The sequence below is a fragment of the Rhinopithecus bieti genome, unplaced genomic scaffold, assembly GCF_001698545.2.
Source record: "Rhinopithecus bieti isolate Rb0 unplaced genomic scaffold, ASM169854v2 scaffold_5846, whole genome shotgun sequence".
Classification (NCBI taxonomy): Eukaryota; Metazoa; Chordata; class Mammalia; order Primates; family Cercopithecidae; genus Rhinopithecus; species Rhinopithecus bieti.
In genome coordinates, this window is record NW_016805019.1 from 87,714 (window position 1) to 112,226 (window position 24,513).

General features: G+C 36.8%; 1 protein-coding gene across 5 annotated transcripts in view; it reads left to right on the forward strand.

Annotated features, from left to right (window-relative positions):
* The window catches only part of SEC24D (SEC24 homolog D, COPII component), a 117,821-nt gene that overhangs the window by 60,696 nt on the left and 32,612 nt on the right, over positions 1–24,513 (forward strand). For all 5 annotated transcript variants that reach the window (XM_017870884.1, XM_017870882.1, XM_017870886.1 and 2 more), the window contains exons 9-11: positions 9,494–9,632; positions 12,867–12,982; positions 19,940–20,064. In XM_017870884.1, coding sequence (XP_017726373.1) covers positions 9,494–9,632; positions 12,867–12,982; positions 19,940–20,064 — 380 coding nt within the window. The remainder of the gene's footprint in view (positions 1–9,493; positions 9,633–12,866; positions 12,983–19,939; positions 20,065–24,513) is intronic.

Consider the following 24,513-nt stretch of genomic DNA (forward strand, 5'->3'; position numbering starts at 1 on the left):
ACCACAATGAGATACCATCTCACGCCAGTTAGAATGGTGATCATTAAAAATTCAGGAAACAACAGGTGCTGGAGAGGATGTGGAGAAATAGGAATGCTTTTACACTGTTGGTGGGACTGTAAACTAGTTCAACCATTGTGGAAGACAGTGTGGTGATTCCTCAAGGATCTAGAACTAGAAATACCATTTGACCCAGCCATCCCATTACTGGGTATATACCAAAGGTTTATAAACCGTGATACTATAAAGACACATGCACACATATGTTTATTGTGGCACTATTCACAATAGCAAAGACTTGGAACCAACCCAAATGTCCATCAATGACAGACTGGATTAAGAAAATGTGACACATATACACCATAGAATACTATGCAGCCATAAAAAAAGGATGAGTTTATGTCCTTTGCAGGGACATGGATGAAGCTGGAAACCATCCTTCTGAGTAGACTATCACAAGGACAGAAAACCAAACACTGCATGTTCTCACTCATAGGTGGGAATTGAACAATGAGAACACTTGGACACAGGTTGGGGAACATCACACATGGGGCCTGTTGGGGTGGATGGCTGGGGGAGGGATAGCATTAGCAGAAATACCTAGTGTAAATAACGAGTTAATGGGTGAAGCAAACCAGCATGGCACATGTGTACCTATGTAACAAACCTGCACGTTGTGCACATGTACCCTAGATCTTAAAGTATAGTAAAAAATAAATGAATAAATAAATTAAGACCCTCACATAGAGAGAAATCTCTTTTTATGGCCTTATAAAGAAGTAAGACTAATGGAGGAAATACTTTGACTAATTTATAATTCTGCCAGAGAGACAAAGATAGTTTGCCTCTGGGCTTATTATTTTGAACACTTTTATCTTTAGAGTATTTCACAACTTTCCTTTGAGGAGCAGAAAGCTGCCAATTGCTCTGTCATAGAAGAAAAAACACTAGATATAGAAGGGTTTCTAGTTTAAGATATATTAATCTTCTGTAGAACATTGTGCATTGTTGTAACAATGAAGTATGTTTTCTGCTAGTGGTCTGTAACTAGACAACATGTAATTTTCCCATAGAGATAAAAGATAAATTGTAATAGGTCAAAGATTGTAAGAAATGTGGCAAAATGTTGCTCAAGTGTAAAATTCTGGAGAGACAGTATCTTACTCGAAGTTTTAAACATCTGTTCTAGCAAGAGAAATAATGCTGATCTTTGCAAATATGCCCATAACTTGCAACACTGTGTCAGCATAACCGGATCCAAACAGACCATTTTTTGCTTAAGAATCATTACCTACCATTGATAGTTTAGTTATGAACTAGGACAGGAAACCCGATTAGGGTGCTCTCTTAACTGCATTGGTATTTATTTTCCCTTCTGAAACTAAGGATGCCCTCTCACCAGGAGCTGCCCTTTCATAGATTTCAGTGTACACTTTAACGTGACCTTCCCACCAAAAAGCCCTCCTGGCGTTAGAGGCCTGGGTAGAAAGGTTACAGCTGTGCTTGCTTTAAAGCATTTTTGGCCATTCCAAGAGATGAATCTCCAAGTACAGTTATCAGTGCATATTTTGGGATGAAAGCACATTAGGGTTCATGACACCCAGATCTTCTGTGATAAAAGAGCTGGCAGGTATCCTCAATTCCAAAGGAAACTTCTCTGTCTCCCACCCCTTCCCCTCCCCTCCACTCCCTCCCCTCCATCCCTCCCCTCCACTTCCCTTCCTTCACTTTTCCCCTCCCTCACTCCTTTCCTATCTCTCTTCCTTGTCATCCAGTCAAATATTTATTGAGACTTTACTCTAATGTAGGCCCTTGGGATCAGTGGTGAAGGTGAAACTAACATACTGCTGTTAAGGGGTGAAGTTTTTTAGTTAGAAACTTAATTTAAAAATTATTCACAGTATTCAAACATTTTGAGTTTATTTAAAAAATAAACCCAAGAATTTAATGAATTGAGTGAAATATGAGATGATGAAACAAACAAAAATTCTTATAACCCTTCATGATAATGTTAAAACATGTGATAGAATTTGCTAATTTATAAGCAGGTTTCAAAATTGATACCAAATGTACTATTTTTCCAAGGGTATCATTTTAATGAATGGTGAAATATCTTACTAACGTCTATCAGAATTCCTACCATGTAGTAACAACCGATTTTAGGTAGGGGTGTGTGTGCGTCTGTCTGAAACCTGCTGGGTCAGTGTACTGCTACCCTACCTGGCTTTGAAGGCTCTCCTCAAAATCACTCCAGCCTTTCTCTTTATCTCCCTTCAGCCCAGCTGTTTGAGGCTACCTGCCTGCTGGTCACCAACAAACCCTGATTTTTCTTCCTGTGTTAAGCTGTTCCCACTGGTTGAAATTCTTACCTTCTCTCTTTCAGTGAACAAATAGCTCCTCATAAGTGCCCATATCTTCCTTGAATGAAGGTTTTCCTGACCCCTCTGAAGGTTTCTTCTGTTTTTTTTTTTTTTTTTTTTTTTACCTTTTGCTTTAATACTTATCACAAGTTATCCTGAGCGTGTATTTGCGGGTAGCTGAGATATTGTGTTTTTTCATTCAGAAACCATTGACTGACTCAGGTATTGTGCTACAGGAGATACAACAGTAAACAGGCTGGACCTGTGAGTCATGGATTTGAGAATGTAGTAGTGGTTTTGAAAAGTAAAATAGTGTTATGAGTGCTTTCAGGCACAAAGTTATATGGGAACATATAGCAATTAAATGTGTCACCTGCAAGTGGCCTGGAATTAGACAACAAAATATAATTCTCCCTTGTGGATGAAAGGATCTTGAGGGGCCAGATTTAGACATGGTACAGGATTAGACAAAGTCTCTGAGAAGTCAGAAGAGAGGGGATACCTCTTCTATTGTAACAGGAGGAGAGAAAGGAAAATGTTGGAGAGATGCTGGTAAATTAGTGGGGAAAGGCAAGAGAGTTCTTACCTGAGATTTTTTATTTTCTTTGTGAAGAAGAATGTAAATTTAACTGCCAAGGGAGGGGAGAAGGAGCTTATGGGGAGGAGCTTAATAAGGATGCAAAGGTATATGGCAGCTCCTATAGAGAATGAGAGAGAGAAATGACCAGAGACAATTAGAATGCTTACCAGGGAGCATGGTTTAAGGGCTTCATTCACGTCACAGACCAGCGAGAATGGTACCTTTCTCTGAAACCGTATGCTTTTCTGCACATCCAGTCTGCAAGCTGTTTCTTGCACATATAGCATAGGGGACATAAATAGTTGGAATAAATCAGAATTCAAGCTATAGCTCTGCAGTTTGTTGCACAAGTCATTTCCTATCACTCACTGACCTTGCATTCCTCTGAACAATGTGGATGGGAATTCCCCACTCCCTGGGTTGTTAGCTCCTCGATATCAAATTGAGATTTTATAAATGAGAGCATTTTAAACTACAAATGACCATAAGACCATAAAGAAAATAGTTATGCTCTTACATTTATTATGAAAAGTCTGATTCAGTAAAAATTTTCAGTATTTTTCAATGAAAAGAAACCCAAAAATAAAAAACTAACTTCCAAATTAAACAGGTATTCAAATCTAATACAAGCTGTAGACACAGTTAGAACAAATAGACTCTCTAATAGTATTGTTCAAAGGAAAAAGGGAAAACAATCTCCCAAGTGTCACTAACAAGCTAACAAAACTATAATCTTCTGAAAGTGCAAAAAAGCAAAGTTTTAGGTTAAGAAGAGCCAACTAAAAACATTAAATTTTTTAAATAAACATTATTTTTAAAGATATAAATATGTTCTTAGAACTAATACAATGTATTAAGTGTCTTATCCTCAAGCTCTGTTTGTTTTTAGAAGACACATGATAGGATTTTATTTTTTAATTCAGAAAATATTCTTTCATTTCACACTTATTTTAAAAAGTCTAACTAGAATAGTACTGCTCTCTCGAAAGCCCTTGTACAGTAAATAGCCTATTGAACTGTACCTTTTTTGTCCATGTAGGCCTAGTGAATGTCATATATGGTAAAGCTAAAAGTAGAAAGCACATATAAGCTGCTTCTCATATCTCTTTCACATGGAAATGTCTTTAATAAATGCAGTTGATACAAACTCTTTTCCTTTTAGCCTCTGGGCATAATCCTTTGGGAATCTGACTGACTCTGCTCATCTTCCAGCATGCCTAATAGTCTGAATGTTTAACATTTTTAAAGGGTAGTTGTTCATCACAGGTTCTGGATTATCTTTTCACATACCATTTCCATGCTTCTACTTATATCCCCCAATTAATCCAAATTACCAACTGACCTCCTCTTGAGACAGCTCCAAAACAGAAGCAGCACTCCAATTCCGAGAAGTAGCCGCTTGCCAAAGTTACACTGCCGATAGGAAATCACTGCTGCTAGAGAGATACATTTACAGTGATTTCCTGGGAAATACAAGTTGATGCTGAATATGATCTTTAATCAGGCTGGAAAACTGTGTAACATTTTGACAGGTCTTATTTTAAATCTTCTCATCTTATTTAGGTCTCATCGTAGGTAAAAATTTCTTTCCCATGACCAGTGCTTAGCCAAGGTATTTCCTTCAGGCACTTTGTAAAGTAGAATATTGGTGCTGTGGGGACAACTGTAGAGTACCAGGACGCTGATTACTTTCCTGAAGACTTCTAATGAAGGAAATAAGGAGAGAAAAAAAAAAAAAAAAAAAAAGAAGGGGAGGAAGAACTATACATTGAAAATGTAAAATAAATTTTTTAAAAAAATTAGTGAATAAGTTTTAGAGGGGAAAGTAGGTAGTTGAAGAGTTTGTGTGTGTATATTAGAACTTACATGAACTCTGGTGCTGAAAGATAAGGAGAGTGGGTAGTGGGCAAATGAGAGAAGAAAGGAGAGATGGGCCCAGTTTCACCCAGCAGTGTCCTGGGTGTGGGCAGATATGACATTATTCATTCAGAGTATTCCTGAAATCTGGGCTTTGGCTACTCTGTCTCTGCCCTTTACCAGCGCCATGTCTGTGATAGGATGTTCCAACGGGAAGCTGGCGTTTGCTTTAGAAAATCATTTTTCTTCATCGCAGTGTACTGCCGAGTGCCAGGACGCACCAGATGTCACTGTTGCTTTGTTATTTTGCACCATGATGGCTAATGTGGGGAGTGGGCATGGACGCGGGCAGCAGGGCATTCGTGTCCTTGTTCTCTCTGCTTCCCAGGCCGTCATTAGGTTGCCTGCTCCACTCTGTGGCTCCCTATCCCAACCGCACCTCTGTTTCCCTACACATACTCAAGGAAAGTCGGCAGAGGATTAGGAACTTTAAAAATAAGTTTTTCTTGGCTATTAGTAAATTTGGCACATTCTATAGTTTCTATACAATGTATGCATAAAATAGTCATGTATTCCATGTTTATTTGTATTTTGTTTGGCCCAGAATATTTTTAAACCATTATCAAAAGTTTCTTCAAGAAAAGCAAGTTCAGTTAAAAGTTATTAGAGTTACATGTAATAAATGTAGCATGATTATCTTGGTGGTTTTCTTGCCTACTTATAAGGTGTGTACAGCTTTAATTTTTAGTTGCACAGTGCCACCTATTGGATCTATGGGATAAAAACACTTTGGTATTTAGCTGCTTTCTTTAGTTCCTCACTGCAATTCATTATTTTCCTAAAACAGAAATACTGTAGCCAGGCTTGGGTATTCAGATTTTTCTTAATAATATAGATGCCAAAACAAAAATGCACACAGCCTACAAACTTGATACAGATTTTTCATGGTGGGTCTTTCTACACTGTACTTTATTTTCTTTGAGCATCTGTGTTTGTTTTGGAAATACAATCTGTGAACAGTTTAGCATCGCCTTTCTAAGCTGAAAAGAGCCTTAAAAAGAGCTCTTGTTTATGATGTTCTCCCAAGTATTGTTTCTCCTCATACCCTGTTTTTTTTCATTGCATTTGTGTGTACTTTTTTGTTTCCTGTCTTTCTACTCCACTACACTGTAAGTCCCTCAAAGGTACCTGTGGTACAAATGTTAAAGTTACCCAAGAGAATGGCAGGAATACTTGGAAAACTGATAATGTATTCAAATAAGAAGACTTAAAATTTTACTAGAGGTATTAAGAAGGTATTGGTAGATACATGTTGAGGTCTACTTCTTTTATATGAAAAAATAATCAAAAGTTATTTTGTTTCTTGATTGTTGGATATCATTTTAGTACTAAGCCTCATTTCTTAGAATGATATTCTCACTTGTGATCCAAAATCAACCAGTATTATATACATACACAAGAGATGCATTTTATTCAATTAAAGCACTTTTAGTAAAATTAATATCAGCATAGTATTTGGCACACCCCTGTTAATCCAAAAATACGAGGAAAAGATTCACATTTTTCCTCAGCCTCCCTATCACTTTCATGTTGTGTAAACGCATGCCACACAGGGCCAGAACCAAACAATAGCCAGGTGAGGTTTTTATAGCCTGTCTTTCTATCCTTTTCCTTTTCCACTTAAGAGAAAAACAGAAAAGAAAGGGCAGACAACGATATACTAAGAGCTAAATATTAAAGTACATTTGTAAACAAAATTTTTAAAATCGGAAAATATTTCTGAGGTAAATATAATTCCCTTGGTAAGGAAAAAAGATAACTTTAGGCAATTTTTGGAAAAGTAATTTGATTTTTTTAAAAAGCCATACACGCCAAGATCGAACTCAAAAGAAAAGTAAGGTTAGCTATTTATGAGCTCATGCACACTACTGTGGTGCAGATAAGCCGACATCTGGAGACTGCAAAAGGAAATCTCTGATGGTTTTCAACATGGCCCGAGAGAGATGAAACAAGCCAGTGTAATTTAGAAGCCCTTGCCCTGTTGCCTGAAAATAAAATGTAAACAGTTAAAAAGCTTTTAACATTCTTTACTGTCACCTCAGTTGTCTGAAGACCTTACTTACCTATCCATCATCTGGTTTCTAAAAAAGTGAAAATTGAAAAAACTGTAAGTGTATTTAATAGCCTAGACACAGTCATGACTTGACTCCAGTTTCTTGTTAGACATTTGTTTTCAGTCCTGCAAGTTTGAATCTGCCAGGACCGGAATGCATAGGTGTTTGTTGCCGACAATTTCACAGTAACTTTGGGCTGGGCCTGGCTTTGAGCAAATCATATCAGTGATAATAAGGTCAAATTTCCTTCCATTACTTTTGGCTCGTCTAGCAAATAATTAGATCATATTTGGTTTCTAAAATCAGGGGATTTGTTACAGCCTTTGAACTTTTTGAAAATAAAAGGATGAGAAAAGTAAACTTGGCTGAGTGAATGGAAACTGCAGAATTTCTCCCAATTTTAACTTCTGAAAGCATCTCCTGGTCTCAGAGGTTGGAGTTGTGGAACAGAGCAGTAACTGAAGTCATGATTGGTAATTGCACTTTTAATCCAGTGGAAGCTACCTGAACAGCAGGTTCTTATTCTCCCGCTTGTTATTCTTCTAGGTCTGCATTTATTGTTCTAAGAATCTTTTTTTGTACCTGCATGTTTCTGCTTCTCTATTGCCTCCTCAAATAATTTCTTCCTATTACCAGCTGAAGAGAACAAACATTTGTCACTATATGCCTTTCTAACAAAAAATTTGTCTGAAAGAGTGGTGTATACATCAGCTATTTGAATCTGTATGTGTGACTATGTATTTAAATAAAATTCCTAGAGTGTTTTAAAAATGCATTCTGCCTCTCAACTTTTAACCATTAGAGTGTATCAGAATCTCCTGAAAGTTTATTCTCTGTCTTCTAGATCATTTTTACAATAATGTTTTACAGTAACTGACCAGGTAGCCTTCAGGACCTGAAGCCCATCTCATACTTATCCTCCTGTCAAAGATGACTCTGTCCTGAGCTGAGTGGTTTTGAGAGAGGAAAGACTGTTCCGGATAAAAATTTTCCAATTACTTTTCGCCAGGCACAATGCTGTGAACTGCACATGTATTACTCACCTAATCCTTGTCACAACCCCTAACAGTGGGGCACCAGAGTCAGGCCCGTGCTGTGGATCAGAAGCGACCATAAACAAGAAAATCCAATCTGTCTTCTGGCTTTCTTGAGGCAAGAAGTGAGGAAGAGGGCAGTGCAGAAATAGAGGGGAATGATTAAAGAAAAAATTTAAATCCTTCCCCTGATTCTTTTGAGTATTGTGCTAAACCTGTTTTTTTCTGCTCTGAGACCACCCAACTGATTTTTGAAACCTCAGCTTTCATGTTGAACATCTGGGCAGGGACAATGGGGGATCTCGGTTTTCTAAGACTAGAGCAGAAAACAGCCTGATACTGCCACTCCACTGACCTCCTGCTCTTCAGGCCTCCATTCAAAAGCAGTCTGCTTTATTTATATCTTTTCAGTAAAGAAAATTAAATTGACATGCCAAAGCCTGCAATTCTCAGGTTTTTCTTTAAATGTTATCTTTAAGGAGATTTACAAAAACAAGGATCTCTGTGGTTTTCTCCTGAAAGCCATAAGTGTTGGGAAAGCAGACTTAATGCTGAACTTTTTTACTTTTAAACTGTAAAAGATGTATCATGCTTTCTATGTATGTTTATGAGGAAGAAGCAATTGAATGATTTATTTTTTCAGTTCTGGCACACTGTGAGTATTCTGTGAAACATTTCTTTCTGATAAAGTAACAGAAAAGGTAGAATCAGCCTCCTTGCCTAAATAAATGAACATTATTGCGTATTTCTTCAAATAGTTGCATTTTTGAAGAAATAGTTGATGTGCTTTGGGGTAACTATGTAGGCAGCATACTGCTCTGCAGCTAACTCTCTTTATTTATAATCTATGAAGAAACTTAGCAAAATGTGTGACGCAAGTTGTCTAGAATGTTTTTAATGTAAGAATAATTAGGTATTATTACCATCACTGTATGTTCTGTCTCCACACACATATTGGCAAATATGCATACACACATAGACATAAATATACATATATTGATATATCCTTATAAATGAGATAAATTAACTTTTGTTTGAATATTCTGGACAACATCTTATGGCTTTGAATTCATGTGTTATCAATAAAGACATTTTTACTGTCTTGGGGCAAAAGCTAAGAGTTGAGTTCCTTAAAAATTGCCACTAGGCCAGGTGCAGTGGTTCACGCCTGTAATCCCAGCACTTTGGGAGGCCAAGATGGGTGGATCACCTGCGGTCAGGAGTTCGAGACCAGCCTGGCCAACATGGTGAAACCTCGTCTCTACTAAAACTACAAAAATTAGCCAGGCGTGGTGACGGGCATCTGTAATCACAGCCACTCGGGAAACTGAGGCAACTCGCTTGAACCCTGGAGGTGGAGGTTGCAGTGAGCAAAGATCATGCCATTGCACTCCAGCTTCGGTGACAGAGCAAGACTCTGTCTCAAAAAAAAAAAAAAAAAAAAAAAAAAGAAAGAAAAAAAACCCTGCCATTAAAAGACTTTCCAAATTATAATACCTAGAAATCCTACACTCACCTGTTCATTTAATTTTTCTTGTTTCTCCATAGAGTCCCCTTTACTTGGTAAATCACGGTGAGAGTGGACCAGTCAGATGCAACAGGTGCAAGGCCTACATGTGCCCATTTATGCAGTTCATCGAAGGAGGAAGAAGATATCAGTGTGGATTTTGCAACTGTGTGAATGATGGTAAGCAGTGCCGTTAAAAGCTCTTTGTGAAATTCTTTATTAAGTCAAATGTGTTGTACTTCTTAGTTTAGGAAAAGCATACAATCTTTTTTCTATATAGCAGTACCTTCTTTATAATTTCTCTAGAAGGAAACCAACTATGACAGGCTCTGTTTGGGAAATTTAAGCCCCTTTGAACCTTAGATAACTACATGAGCCACACATGGAAGTTGAAATGTTTCTTAGAAAACTAAATGTAGGGAGAAAATTTTTATTTCTTAATCCCCTTCCACAAAGCCTCAGTGAGAAAGAAAATAAGATTTTACCTCTTGTGATTACAGATGATAAACTTCGGAGACGTCTCCTCTTTTTTCACTCCTCAAGGTTATTCTTGAATATGAGCTCATTGATACTTGGGAAAAGCTTAGGTATAACCAAGGGCTTTAACACTTACGTAGATTTTTTTTTTTCACGCTGATGTAAATGTTGGATTGTTTAAGGAGGAAGGAACATAGGGCTTTCTCATATTCATTGTATTTTGTTTTATTCCAGTATGAATTTACTGATGTTGAAGAAAACTGCAGCATTGCTGAAAGTGTTCTCACATCTATTACATTTATAACATGTCTCTGTATTTTTCATTATTTGTTGTTAAATGAGGTACATACTGATGCTGAGAACATTCTTATATTCATTGACATTTTTTGAACCATGTGATGATTATTATGAGTTTTCTTCTCTCTTTCTTATCTTTGTAGACAGGCTTCCCTGCAGGTAATTAGATCTGAAGAACATATAGCACTGTCTGCCTGTGAACACGTGGTTCTACACATGGGTGCTGGCTACTCCCTAATGCCAACTGAGCTGGGGACAGTGTTCCTCCTACATCGTTGCATTCATGGCATCTTGCCTGTGTGAGCATTCTTTGGTGGGAGAGCGCTGCTTGCCTTCTTGTTTCCCTGCCCTCTTATCTCGCACACACACAGTCCATGACTTTATCCAACTTAGGGTGCCAGAAACTGGCCTTGCAAGTGCTTCTCATGCAGACCTTTGGTCCGTTCTTAAATTCACGTTGCTGTGGAGTTGAATCATTGGCTTCTAGACTCATCCCAGACTATGGCCTAAGCCTCTTGGTACGTCTCTCTCCTTGCATTAACTGTGGCTTCCATGCAGTGCAAATTGGATATCCCATTGAGACCAGATTCTGTTAGTTCTCTACCCTTACTTCTCTTTCTAAGGAAGATCTTGTTTCCTCTCTCAACCTGGATGAAATCTGCATCCAAATTCATGGCTATCATTCAGTCTTGGGACCTGGATTTCAGGAACCCTGTGACAATTCATTTCTCTGTGCTTTAGTTTTAGAGGAAAAAATCCTGAGAAGGGACAGAGGCTTCTCCCAAAGCATTTGGACAGAGTCCTCCAGCGAGCCCACCAGCTCCTCAGATGTCTCCACCCAAGCCCCCAACTTCCTTAGAAAGGTGACCAAAATCATAACCACCATGAAGAACAGCAAGGATCTTCAGTTTGCTGTGACTCTTTGGCCTCCTACCCAAAGTGTCGGCTCAGGGCCTTAAAAGGCCCAGCCACTTCCAGGAGGAGAAAAATGACTCAGAATTCTTGTGTCTCAACACAGCAGATTATGTTCCCTCAGGTATCCATTTCTAGGAAGCTGCCATGTTTATTTTCCAATAGAATTATTCATACTAGGCTTAAATATTTGTCCCTATAAGGAAGCCGGACTCCCATAGATGTATGCTGACACCTATCTTCTTCATTTAGGTTTAACAAAGACAGAGGTTTGTTGGAGTTAGAAAGGATCCAGCAGGCTTGCTTTCGTGGTTCCACTCTTATTTCCTTGCAAAGTGTCCAGAGATTGCCCAGTGGGGAGTGTGTGTGGTCAGAGACATGCAGGAAGACAGGGGCCAAAGGGTGGTGCATGATTTATGGTATGACTTGAAAGTTGGCTTATAAAAGATGATAGACAATATTAAATGCTAATGAATATAAAATAAAATTTAAAAGGAAAACATTTCACATATTACATTTCTGTGTGTAGATGAGAATGAATTGTATGTTATACTATGTGGAAACTACTGTACTATGCATTCTAAGATAGCCAAGGCAGCATCCTCCGTCTCATCTAAATGTAGCAAAATAGCAATTGAAGACCCTCAAAGCTTACTTAGCTCAGCTGAGCCTGTCAGTTTCTACTTCTGTAATCTTTTCAAGAAGTTGAATCTTCCAAATTCAGAGATCCATATGTGCATAAGAACCTTATAAAACCTACTTTAAAAGAAATGGCCATGATACAGTAACAACATAGAAAATCAAGCCTCGGTGGGTTTTTTTTTTTTTTAAAGAGAACAACCTCAGAAAACAGGCTTGTTATTCTTATGTCAGTTTCACAGCTAAAATAAATAATGCCGAATTGTTGATTTAAAACGAGATGCATTATTTGTACGGTTTTACGATGGTAATGTTGTTCTTTACAAAAAGCTTAAAACCAGAGCATTGGTAGTTTTTCTGAATACTTTTATTGGCAGTGGTTTAGTAGCCAGCCCTATTAATCTCAAGGCAACAGGAGTTCGTTATTACAGAGATACCAGGCCATATTTGTCCAAGTGTTCAGTATGTGACTCATAAGTGTTCCTGTGCTATTGGATGACTTCCAGATCTTTGCCAGAACTAACCTTCTTAGACATTTGAATCAAATTAAAGTTCCTTAGCTGAGATCTTAGTGGTGTAGTCTTTCCCTAATACAGTAATCCTCTCCACTTTAAGCCCAAACATTAAAAGATTACCATGCAAACTCCACATGGGTGAAGACATCTCTTAATTAAAGCATAATAAATATTGTAGTTCATAGTATAGTTCAAATAACGAATGTTTATTTCTGTTAGGTATATTAAAAATTCAAATAGAAAAGCCAGAATTCTTTTTAAAAGAGGTAATAAAATGGGGACAATTGAATTTGGGTTGTGACAACTTAAAAACACCAATACTTTTATACCCTGTTTCTCTAGGATGGTCTAAATCATAAACGTTCTTTGTCATCAATAACTTATAGAAGAGGAACCCTCCTCTTTTCCAAGACATATTTTTGAAATAGTAGGTATTTACGATATGCTACATTCCAGCTTTAAAATACATTTTTTCTGATGCTAACTCCTTTCCTCCCATAATAAATTTTGAGAACTTACTAAATTGTCTGTTTATGAAAACAAAATATTTTCTTTCCTATTTTGTTTTTATTAGTTCCATCATTCTATTTCCAACATCTGGACCACATTGGAAGAAGACTGGACCACTATGAGAAACCAGAGTTATCTCTAGGATCTTATGAATATGTTGCCACTTTGGATTATTGCAGAGTAAGTGTTCCCAGAACTTCAAGTGTTTATACATTGATGTTAAATTCAAGTGAATAACTTTCATATGTAAAGAACTGACTCTTGATTCGCAAACAAAGCATTTTGTGGTACCGTGGAGTGATAGAAATGCATAACACACAGATCCCATCTTCTAGGTTGTTAACATGATTCAACTGCCAAACCATCTACTGGAGGGATTATTTTTAAAAGCTGAAATGTGATGTTAGAAATAGAAAATAATAATTTCTGTTCCCTGCCAGACAGAATATAGCTGGTTCTTAATGCAATAGTTCCGTATGGTGCCTCTGCCTCCCTTATTCTGTAAAGAGTCTCAGAAAACTTCCCATCCAAGAGAAGAGCTCAACCAAACTTGTTAGTAGGACTATTGACGTGTTTCTGTGCCTCCCTTCACTCCTGTTGCTACCACAATGGTTTGGGCTCTCAGAATCCCCCTTACACTGTCTATCTCAGCAGGCTGAGATCCTCGCCTTTGATTTTTCTGCTCTATAATGTGACCATAAGACACGCCCCACACTCACTGCCTCCCATAAACCTCTATTGGTTATTTCTTTTCTAAAAAATTAAATTTAAAAAGATTTAGCTTTCTTTATAAGGCCGTTAAGCATTGCCCCCCAAACTATCACCTCAGCTGTATCTTCAGTTATACAAAACTTTTCACAATGTACTCTGAACTCAGCCCCTTTGACAATTCCATGCCTTTATACCAGATGTTCATTTGACCAGAATATCTTTCCATTCTCCTGTCATATCTATACATACCCCAACTGGCAAACCCCTCCCTTTTCTGTAATGCCTGGCTGAAATTTTATTGTGTGTATGCATATGCAACTTTCTCTGTCTTTTTCATGGTAATTATTTACTATAGCTTCTGTTTTTTCACGGAATTTGGTCTGTATCTCTATTTTAGCATTTATCCCCATGGAATTTAAATCTTCTTACATGTCTGCCATCTTCATAGATTCTGATATCCTAGTCATCTTTATGACATTTACCACACTATCTGCCACAGGATAGGAGTTGATCAGTGTATGTGGAATGAATAAAAGAATGAATTTGCGGATATCACTATTCCCAGGACTAGCCATTTCCCTTGTCCAGTATCACAATGACACCATTATGGGTACCTTGCAGGGCTTTAAAATTCTTCACTGATTTGAAAATCACATCTTCTTGGGTATCGTTTGGATTTCAGCACATATCTGAAGCACCATGTGTGGACTTGAAGAAACAGGTCATTCTAACTTATTTTCTTATTTTCTCTTCTAAAAATGAGTGCCTACTAATGCCCAATTCCCAGAAAACAGCTTGTGACCCACAGATTTCTTTCATAGATGTTTGCAAGGGGAGCAGTCATGTATTGAGTATAGATGATAATGAACATTTTTCCTAACTAGAATTTTTTTCAGTTGACTGGGCCTTAAAATTTTTTCTGTTAACATAACTTATTGCATTTATTTTGCTGCTTCATATGATTATTTTGCAATATATTACACAGAACTAGTTGTTAAAATGTAATGCATTATTAGTTTAAGATATTGCAACATCTGAACATACTTGGGGAAATTTAGGAATATTTTTGCTACAGATGCTTTATTTTAGGCAAGAAGCATGTCCTAAAATACAGTGACTTTTAGACAGTTTATGTGTTCCTAATTGCTGTTAACTGAAGGAGAATCATTGGGCAACACACAAACATTTAATGTTTTAATTAAATGTAAGAAAGCCATTGTAACTAATGATGGAAAATTTGTTCGCTGATCTTTGCAACCATAGTATAAATCTAACCCTGCTCTCAGTTTCTAGTTCTCTGCCAAAAAACCGACATGATCTTGATTATATGCTTTTTTAGTAGAAACTTAGGCAGAGAGTCAAATCTGTTTCTGGGAACAAAAGTCTTAGTATCTTCAAACTCTGTTATCTGGAAATATTCCAGAAGTCTAATTGATGGGAAATCTCGCCCAGCCAGGCAAGGAACCAAATAAAATTGTACATTTTGAAGAACTTTTGTAAGCATAATCTTCCTTTTATTATTCCAAGTAGAGTTCATAATAAATATGCTGTAAACATCTTCAAATTTAATTATAATTTAAAATGTAAATGAAGTATAATGATGAGTTGGCTTAGCTATTCAGACAATGAAAAAACTTATTTAATTTGTACGTGTATTTTTTACACCATGCACTTGGAAAGAGGAATTACAAAATCACATTTTCCTATTCATCTTGGCTCACCTTAATGTTGATTTTAGATAGTAAAATTAACATTTATTGAACATTTACCATGTGTCAAGCTGTAGGCTAAATTCTTTCTATGTATCGTATCGTTTAGTCCTCACGGTGAACCCATGTGGTGCGTACCATCATTATTTGAGGAAACTTAGGCTTAGAGACTGCGTAAGTGCCAGCTTCAGGCCATACATCCAGAAAGTAATGGAGCCAGACTGAAAACCGTATCTGTGTGACCACAGAAGCCCTATTTTCTAATCAGTACATTGTGTATACGTGAGCAAGTATTAACACAATCATCCTGGAGTTGCCTTGGAAAAAAAAGGCCTCAGCTTTGTCATATAACTGAGAGTTCGTCATTAATAAGTTTATGGAATATATCTACGTGTAAAGTGTACTTGAAATGTGAAGTCTCCTTCCAAGTCAGCTTTTTTTTTTCTTTTCTTTTCTTTTTTTTTCTGAACAAAAATGTAGTTTCTTCACTTAATTCACTTTGACATTACCAGATGCCTAACATGTCTAAGGTACTTGTCTGTGTGCTGTAAGGCATAACAAAATTAGCAGGATGATAAACCTACTCTCAAGGTACTTACAACGTATAGACCTGATAAGAAATGTATATAATTTTGATATAAACTCAAATATGATAAATGCTGTAAGAATAGAATAATCGTAGTGCCATAAGAAAACAGGATTGGGAAGGCTTCATAGAGGAAGTGACGTTTGAGCTGATTAAACTATGAGCCTGGACACGGTAACTAGAACAGTGAGCAGAAACAGTTTCACAAACATATTGAGAATTTACTCAGATTTCTTTAGGGGCTAGGCAGACATTGTAGATGAAGTGACATGGACCAGGATAATTACAGAGTATATTTCCCCTTCCCTCAAAACACATTCAAATTCAAATATATTTTGAAACACTATGCCAAGCAAAACACTTTCCAGCCAAATTCTTGGCTTAAGCCCACTAGTCTGTGACTTCTGGACAGGAGATATTTTGGAAATGTCAGCCACTTAAATTGTTGGGAGAACGCGTATTGGGAATAATGGGAAATAAAGCTGGGACGTTGTTTTGAGACACAGTCTATCTTTTTATTTTCCCCTGGGTCCAGCATCGTATCTTTGAATTCTTAGGTTTCTATACATGTTTGTTAAATGAGTGTCATGGTAGGTCTTGAGTGTCAGGCCATTGAAGAACTTACATTAATTCAGTAGGCCATGAGAACAATTAAAGGTGAAGGTGGAGTTGTTCCATTCATTCATCCATTAACTCAGTCAACAGTTAATGAACACTCTTTGTGGTGCCATGCTCTGTGCTAGGCTCTGAGGACTCAGTAAACTTCCTGTTCTCAGAGAAGGTAGCATTGTGATCTATATTGAGTATCAGACAGTTTATTCTGACAGCAGTCTGTATAATGAGAGGAGATATTAGAGGCAAGGGTGCATTAGAAATTAATGTAGTTGTCCAACTAAGAGAAAATGAGGGTAGTATGATAATTCCCAAAAAAATTAAAAATAGAATTACTGGCCGGGCACAGTGGCTCATGCCTATAATCCCAGCATTTTGGGAGGCCAAGACGGGAAGATCACGAGGTCAGGAGTTTGAGACCAGCCTGGCCAACATAGTGAAGCCCCATCTCTACTAAAAATACACACATACACACATAAAAATTACCTGGGCATAGTGATGGGCGCCTGTAATCCCAGCTACTTGGGATGCTGAGGCAGGAGAATCGCTTGAACCCGGGAGGTGGAGGTTGCAGTGAGCCAAGATCGCACCACTGCACTCCAGCCCGGGTGACAGTGCGAGACTCCATCTGAAAAAAAAAAAAAAAAAAAAAAATTGAATTACCATATGACCTAGCAGTTTCACTTCTGGGTGTATACCCAAAATAATTGAAAGCAGAGTCTCAAAAAGATATTTGTATATCCATGTTCATAGTAGCAGTATTCACAATAGCCAAAAAGGAGGAAGCAACCAGGTATCTATCGACAGAAGAATGCATAAGCAAAATGTGGTATATATGTATAATGGAATATTATTCACCCTCAAAAAGGAAGGAAAGTCTGACCCATGCTACAACATGGATGAATGTTGAGGATGTTATACTAAGTAAAATAAGCCAGCCACAAGAAGGATAAATATGGAGTGATTCTATATGAGGTATGTAGAGTAGTCAAATTCCTAGAGACAGAACATGGGATGGTGATTGCAAGATGCTGGAGAGAGGAAACAGAGGTTGTTTAATGGGTACAGTTTCAGTTTTGCAAGCTGAAAAGCATTCTGTGATGGATGGTGGTAATGGTTGCACAGCAATGTGAGTGTACTTAATGCCACTGAACTGTACACTTGAAATGGTTAAGATGGCAATTTTTATGTTTTCTTTGCCACAATTAAAAATAATAGAAAAAGAGAAATTGAGGATCTAAATTTGGCTACTGGAACTAAAAGAGCCACATGGGCCTTCACAATTAACTGGTTGTGGATGCTAAATGAGGTGGACAAGTCCATGGAGACAGAGAGATTTCAAGCCCAGGTTATTTTAGCTTATTGTGTTTTTTTATAAGTTTCTTATAGGAAAGACCAGTATAGTGGGAGAAATGTTGTCATAATCTCTAAAATTTTCAGTCTATAGTGCTGGCAGAACTTTTATATGGATGTGTAGTTAATTGGAATGCTGGTCTTGAGCTCAAAAGGAATCACGATGAGAGAGAATTTGAAGAGTTGCCTATATAGAGGTGCTGGTTAAAACTGAGCAAATGAACAAGATTTCTGTGATGGACGTGGGTGGGAGGAGAGAAGTTGGATAAAGATGAGAAAATAAAAAACAGAAGCAACAGTTAGAGAACTGGGAGAGGAAATGATGTTCCAGTGTCCTGGCAGCTAAGAGAGCCAAAGTGGTCTGGTGTGCCTAAAGTTGCAAGGAGATAGAAGAGATCTAGGATGAGAGCTGGATTTTTATTTCAAGTCACTGTAGTTTGCAGTCTGGATGGTTCAGTGACCTTAAAGAGGGCAGTTTTAGTAAGCCGGCATAGAAAACCAGCATTTTATGGAGTACAAACATGTTAAGCTTGGCTGGACAAAGCCAGCTGGATTGAATGGGTAGGGTAATAGATTAAGAAAGCTAATGATAAAGCCCTGACAGTTACCTAGGCACAAGATGACAAGCTTTCAGATGGTTATGAGTAGGGATGGGCCAAAACATCGTTAAAGAATCATTCTGAAACTGAAAACAATGGGACTCAGTTATTGAAGGAAAAGGAACAGCCCAATCTAATTTCACACTTTCAAGCCTTGAGTTGGCATGTAGTGATGTTATTCCCATATAGAGAAATGGGAAGAGAATGTGATTTAGAGGAGTGATGAACTAATTTTGAATATTTCAAAAACCAGTTATAGTGAAGCATTTCTGTAGAAATGTGCAAATTGGAGATATGGAAAATATTCCATGAGGAATTGGTAATGCTGATAGAAGAGATTACAAGAATGGTACAGCACACTTGGGTTTGTCACAAAGAGGTTTTGGTTTAACTAATGGAAATGGTTGTTATTTTCATCCATTATATATGCTGATATAAATCAGCATAAGTCTATGCTGTGAATTAAAGTAGGTGTGAACCAGGAATGATTTGCAATAAAAAGTATTCACATAGACAGCAGAGTTCCTTCATTTCTTTGTTGGTCTGATTTTGGTAAAAGTTTTCAGGATGATGATTTTAAGTCCTATAATTTGTTTTATTTAAAATGAAGGATTTTGTTTTAAAAGTTATATCTAGCCTTGTAGTGGATATAGAATGAATCAGTAAGATAATTTACAGACATTGTTGTCTAATTTTAAAATAATTACAATACAATTTTAAAACATTTTTGTTTATTTATTATAAAGTTAAAAATTAAGCTGGTCTAAATTCTTTATTCTGTAGTGTAGGTCACTAGAGTTGTTTGCCTGTGGCTCTCTTTTCTAAATATTTTGTAAGATGCAGCTGAAGGATTACTTCCTAAAAGCTGTTTGAACACCAGCCAGTAAAGGGACCAGCAACTAAAAAACATTTTCATAGCAGCTGCTGTATGTCACAGTGATTGTTTTAAACAGATAAAAGGCCTAACATTCTATGTTACCACAAATATGTAAAAAACTAGGTCAGTGCTTAAAATATAGTACAGTTTTAAAAGTATACAGTTATATTTTCCTAAACAATTTCATATCTTTAAAATGGAAAGAGCTGGTAGAAGAAGAGAGTCTAAAATAGTGACATCCAAGTTAATGAAGTTTTATTAGTTTCAAAAACGAACACTATTATGTGTACTCTTTTTTAATATAATTTGTTAGTGTGCCAAACATATTTCGACCTGTAAGGCAGAGAGTTACAAGCAAGTCTGGCCTTAATTCTGTACTTTCCCTTTAGCAACTGTAATAATAAAGCTTTGCAAAAGTGAACCTTCTGTGCTAGATGTCATAATAGTGTCTAATTCAATACTGACCCAAGTCATACCCTGAAAAATAAACAACTTCTTTTATCTTTTTAATAGCATCTGAAACCAGATGCTCTAGATATTCTGGAAAAATGATTTAATTCCACAGATGCTATATCGTAAATATTAAATGAAACATCTAATAACTTTCAAGAATTTCTGATGAGTATTGACATTTGATTATGCAATGTATTTACTTTATATCTATTTATGTGATGTGTTTGCTTTCTATAGAAGAATAAGCCTCCCAATCCACCAGCCTTTATCTTCATGATTGATGTTTCATATAGTAACATAAAGAATGGACTTGTCAAGCTCATATGTGAAGAATTGAAGACCATGCTGGAAAAACTTCCAAAGTAAGGGAACTGTCATTCTTTTTACAACTTATACATTATTGCCTCATTAATTTATTGGCCGGAAGATAAGTGCTGAATGACCAATTGATATTTTTTGCTAATGAGGACATTGGGTAATTAGTCATAAATCAAACAGCACCATTGTTTTGAGTCCTTAGAAAGTTAGAGTGATCTTTTGTACAAAGCAAAGGAAACAAACTGGTAAAAAAAAAAATACTATGGTAAAAAACATTCAAAGTACATTATAAATTATGAGAAGAATCCCAACAGTGTGGTGGAAAAGACGTTGGATGTGTTACTCACTTTTCAAAGCATTGATTTTCCAGTGGAAACTAGTAGTTGCTGAGCATGGCAGAGTTCGAAGGGATGACAGGAAACTGAACTGTTGTCTTATGGCAGAGATGGTAGATTTTTAAGCAGTTTCCTTTTGCCCTTATGATAAGCTGTCCAACCCATTTGCAGCTTTACTGCCTCTGTGTCCTGTAACTTAACAGCCTGAGATGCACCACATTCCTTGCATTGCAAGCGGGCAGCAAGGAAAGGTGGGAAACTAATTCTAATAGCTAACAGATGAACATACCCTTGACCTTAGTCAAGACTTCAGACTGTGTTTTAAAAAGGCTGTTTGGCATATTACCTGCTTTAATACAAAGAAGTAAATCAAACTGATGGCAATCTTACCATAAGAAGTATAAAGTTACACACATGCACAGCCCAAAACAAATTTCAGGGGAGAAAAAACAACCAGATTTGTTTTGAAAGATAAAGAGGAAAAAATGTATCTTGGCTTGAATAAAAGCTTTTAAGAGAGATATTTAGAATCTAGCAGGGAATAACTAGCACTATCCTTTTATTTTTGTCTTATTGCCTCTCCTGAAACTAATATCAAACATGGCTATTTTCAAATTATCTTATTATAAAAGCTAGTTGTTTAGGATGAGGAATAACATCTAGTAAGGAGATTCATGAGCAGGGAGAATGCCATCCCTCATGCAAGGAAATACGAACAGGCTGGGAAATGTTGTCTGTAACTTAGTCCCTACGTGTCCCATCCTCTCCCTGAACATCAGCAATCTTTGTTCTGGAAAAGGATGTTTTTCTGGAGGGTGGGATGTTGGCTTCAGCCCTTAGAGCTCCATGAATCTTTGGGTCCCCACCCCTCTATATTCTTTGCACGTATGACTGGTGCTTTGGGAGGTGTGAGGCTCAGATAAACGAACTCTGGACCTCCCAGGAGTAGTTTTGTTTGTATCTGTGAAGCTAAAGTCATAATATTTTCAAAGATGGTTTGGAAAAGCAGTGGGGATGTTTAAAAAACACCGAGTTAATTCCAAACTAAATTATAAAATGAAGAATGAGCTGGGCGCAAGTTGAAGATGGTGGCATAAGAAAGTCATCTGATGCCTGCAGATGTGTTTGTGACTGTAGTTTCCCTTACCTTATTCTTAAGGAAACTTGAGAAGTATGGATTTTCCACCGAATATGATATATTTTATTACAGAACTCTCTCGTGGGGCTGGTTTAATCTGAATTTTGAACTTGATTAGCATGAAAGAAAACTACTCTAATTTCTGGAAATGGTCTTTCTCTCTTTTCCTTCTCTCAAATTAATCCATTATCCTAGACAGTTACTTCACCAGTCCCTTGTTCCTTATCAACGCTGGTGATATGAAGCTAATAGCCTTTGATATAAGTTATGAAATCACACTCTTTCCTTTGGTGTCATTATAACTTTATTTCCCATTGGAGCAGAGATGTGTGACTTTGTAAAGATAGGAGAAAAAAATGAAAGGATACTGTTGGTTTTTCTCTGCCACTATTCCGATCTCTCTTTTAAAAGATTTTATTCAAGCCAATTACCTTTTTCTCCTTTATCTTTTAAAACAAATCTGGTTGTTTGTTATCCCCTGAAATTTATTTTGGGCTGTGCATATATGTAACTTTGTTTTTTTAATGGTAAGATTGTCATCAATTTGATCTACTTGCCAAACAGCTTTTTGAAAAGCACAGTCAGAAGTCTTGATTAACATTTTAGGGTGTGTTAATCTATTAGGTGATCTTTTGAAAAAGGAAGGCCTCATTCTTTACTATTTAACTTTGAATTTATACCTTTGGCCTCTCAAGGTCACCAGACTTTTCTGACTTCTCTGGAACAGGAAAGAAAAGATTTGAAATGTTTCATCTGTTATTCAGTTCAAACTCTTTAGTTAATTTGTTTTTTTTTTTTTGTCTGTCTGTTTTTAATGCTGCTGTAACTAAAATGTTCCCAATGCTAGATCTTAAAATTTTCTGGTTCATCTAGTTACTAATGTCTTCTGTATTGCTCTGTCAGGTTCATTCCATGATGGGGCAAGCATGAGAGAAGTAATCATTGAAAAAAAGAACATCAACGTATTAGTCTTTATGAAATCTCTTATATAACTTCATAAAACTTGTCTAGAATTAATATAAAGGAGAGGCTAAAAATTAGTTTTCTTCTGGATATGATTTAATAAGGCAGTTATACTGTTGAAGAAAATTTTAGGACAGTTCTGTTTCTCAAACAAATTAAAAAAAAAAAATTCCCATGGAGACCAGGACTAATATTTTGCAATAATGTAGGATGTTCTGATTAGATGCTTTTAAAAAACATTAATTTTGATCTTAAGTGAACCCTGTGAATCCCAGGATACTCCTTTCCCATCACTTGAAAATGTCCAAATCCAATGGGAACTAGTAATCTAGATTTTCCTCTGTAGATTTTCTTTTGTGTCTTTTGCCTTAGTTGATTCTAAATTAACTATTAAAAGAGAATAAAAGCCCTTTGTGATTAGCTGGGATATTTTCACCTAATGTCATAAAAGTTTTACTGGGAAATGGGAGCTTAACTAGTGGAGTGCTGGTAAAAAAAAAAAAAGTTCTCAAAAAAAAAATAAATAAATAAAATAAAGCCTTGATTTGTAGTGTTAGCTCAATCCATGGTGTCAGTGCTTCTAGCCAGGCTGGTTCTAAACTATCAGGGTGACATCACTAAACTGGAGTTGGGAAGAAATGTATACTATTGAGTTATCAGTTGGGGCTCTAACTTGCCATCCCAAGTCCAGTTTTTCACCATCATTATAATCATCCTCAATAAAATACCGAATTCCCCACATTGTACTTGACCCTCAGGGGACAGAAAACATAAGCTTTGGATCCTGCCCTTTATTAGCATGTAGTCAGGGATTCATGAAATGTTTACTAAAAGATACCTTATGCTAAGAGCCCAATGAGAATGATTTATAGGTGTTTAGAAGAGGAAATGACTTCTAATTGGTAGCATCAGGGGAGATTTCACAGAGGAGGAAGAATTTGCAATTGGTTTTGAAGAGTAAGATTCAAATGAATCGGGTGGGGGTTGGGGCGAGCATGGATGCAGTATAACATAGTGGTTAGTTGCATAAAGTTGCACCATTTAGGATATTGAGGTGTGTATGTGTGTCTCTGTATGTGTAGTTAGAAAGAACAGGGATTCTCATTTCTGAAAGCTTTGCAACTGTCCAGAATATAAACAGTTTCCAAGTGCTTTTGGAAGGGATTATGAGAATCTATTTAAACTGCCCAGTGAAGAACAAATACCCTCAATTAGTGAAGGAAATAGAGAAGAAAACACAGTTCAGAGTCAGTACCTTATCAGCCTGTACTCTGTTGACATATCAAAGAAATTGGTAAGTCTGCAGCAGAATCAGCAATTTGAACTTGAGATACTTCCATCTAGATACTTCCATTTTCCTCTCCCTTGTACTCTTTAGGCCATATACAAAATTTAGAAGCTGGGCAAACCAGGTTCCTTTTCAAGAAAGTTGTCCTTTAATCAAAATAAATTATGCTGACATCTAATGGTCAAAGAAAGTGGCATGTATGTTTTGTGTCTTTCCCTTAACCATTGAGCACTACATAATATTCTCCACTGAAAATTAGTGAGGGCATCAATAATATCTAGGTGTTTTCTTTTAGAGGAGAGAAAAATAGACTGTACAATGCACTCAGCAAGCATGAAACTGAAATTCAGACCATGAAATTCTGAATGTACTTACTATAGACTGTAGACTGGAATGAGAGCATTCATGCCTTTACACTTAGAATACTAAGGCCTCATTTTGGAATTCCTTGAAAAGAAAATCTACTTTTTGTTAAAGTTTTGGAGCTTTGGAGCTTTTTAAAAGTGCTTTGCCATGACCGTCATAAATGGTCACCTAATAACAATTACACTGTCATTTTATAAATGTAACTTACTTTATATATTTATACTACATGTTTATAAGGTATATAGTTCCCCAAATCTAGCCTGTTTTCTGTTGAGATTCTCTGATGTGTAAGAAAAGAATCAGAGAAGAGGAGCAAGTGTTTTCTCAGTAAAAGCAGCTGTCCTCTTAGTAATATGAGTGTGGCTTCCTCATCCCTGGCTTCAAATATTCCATTTGTTCTTCT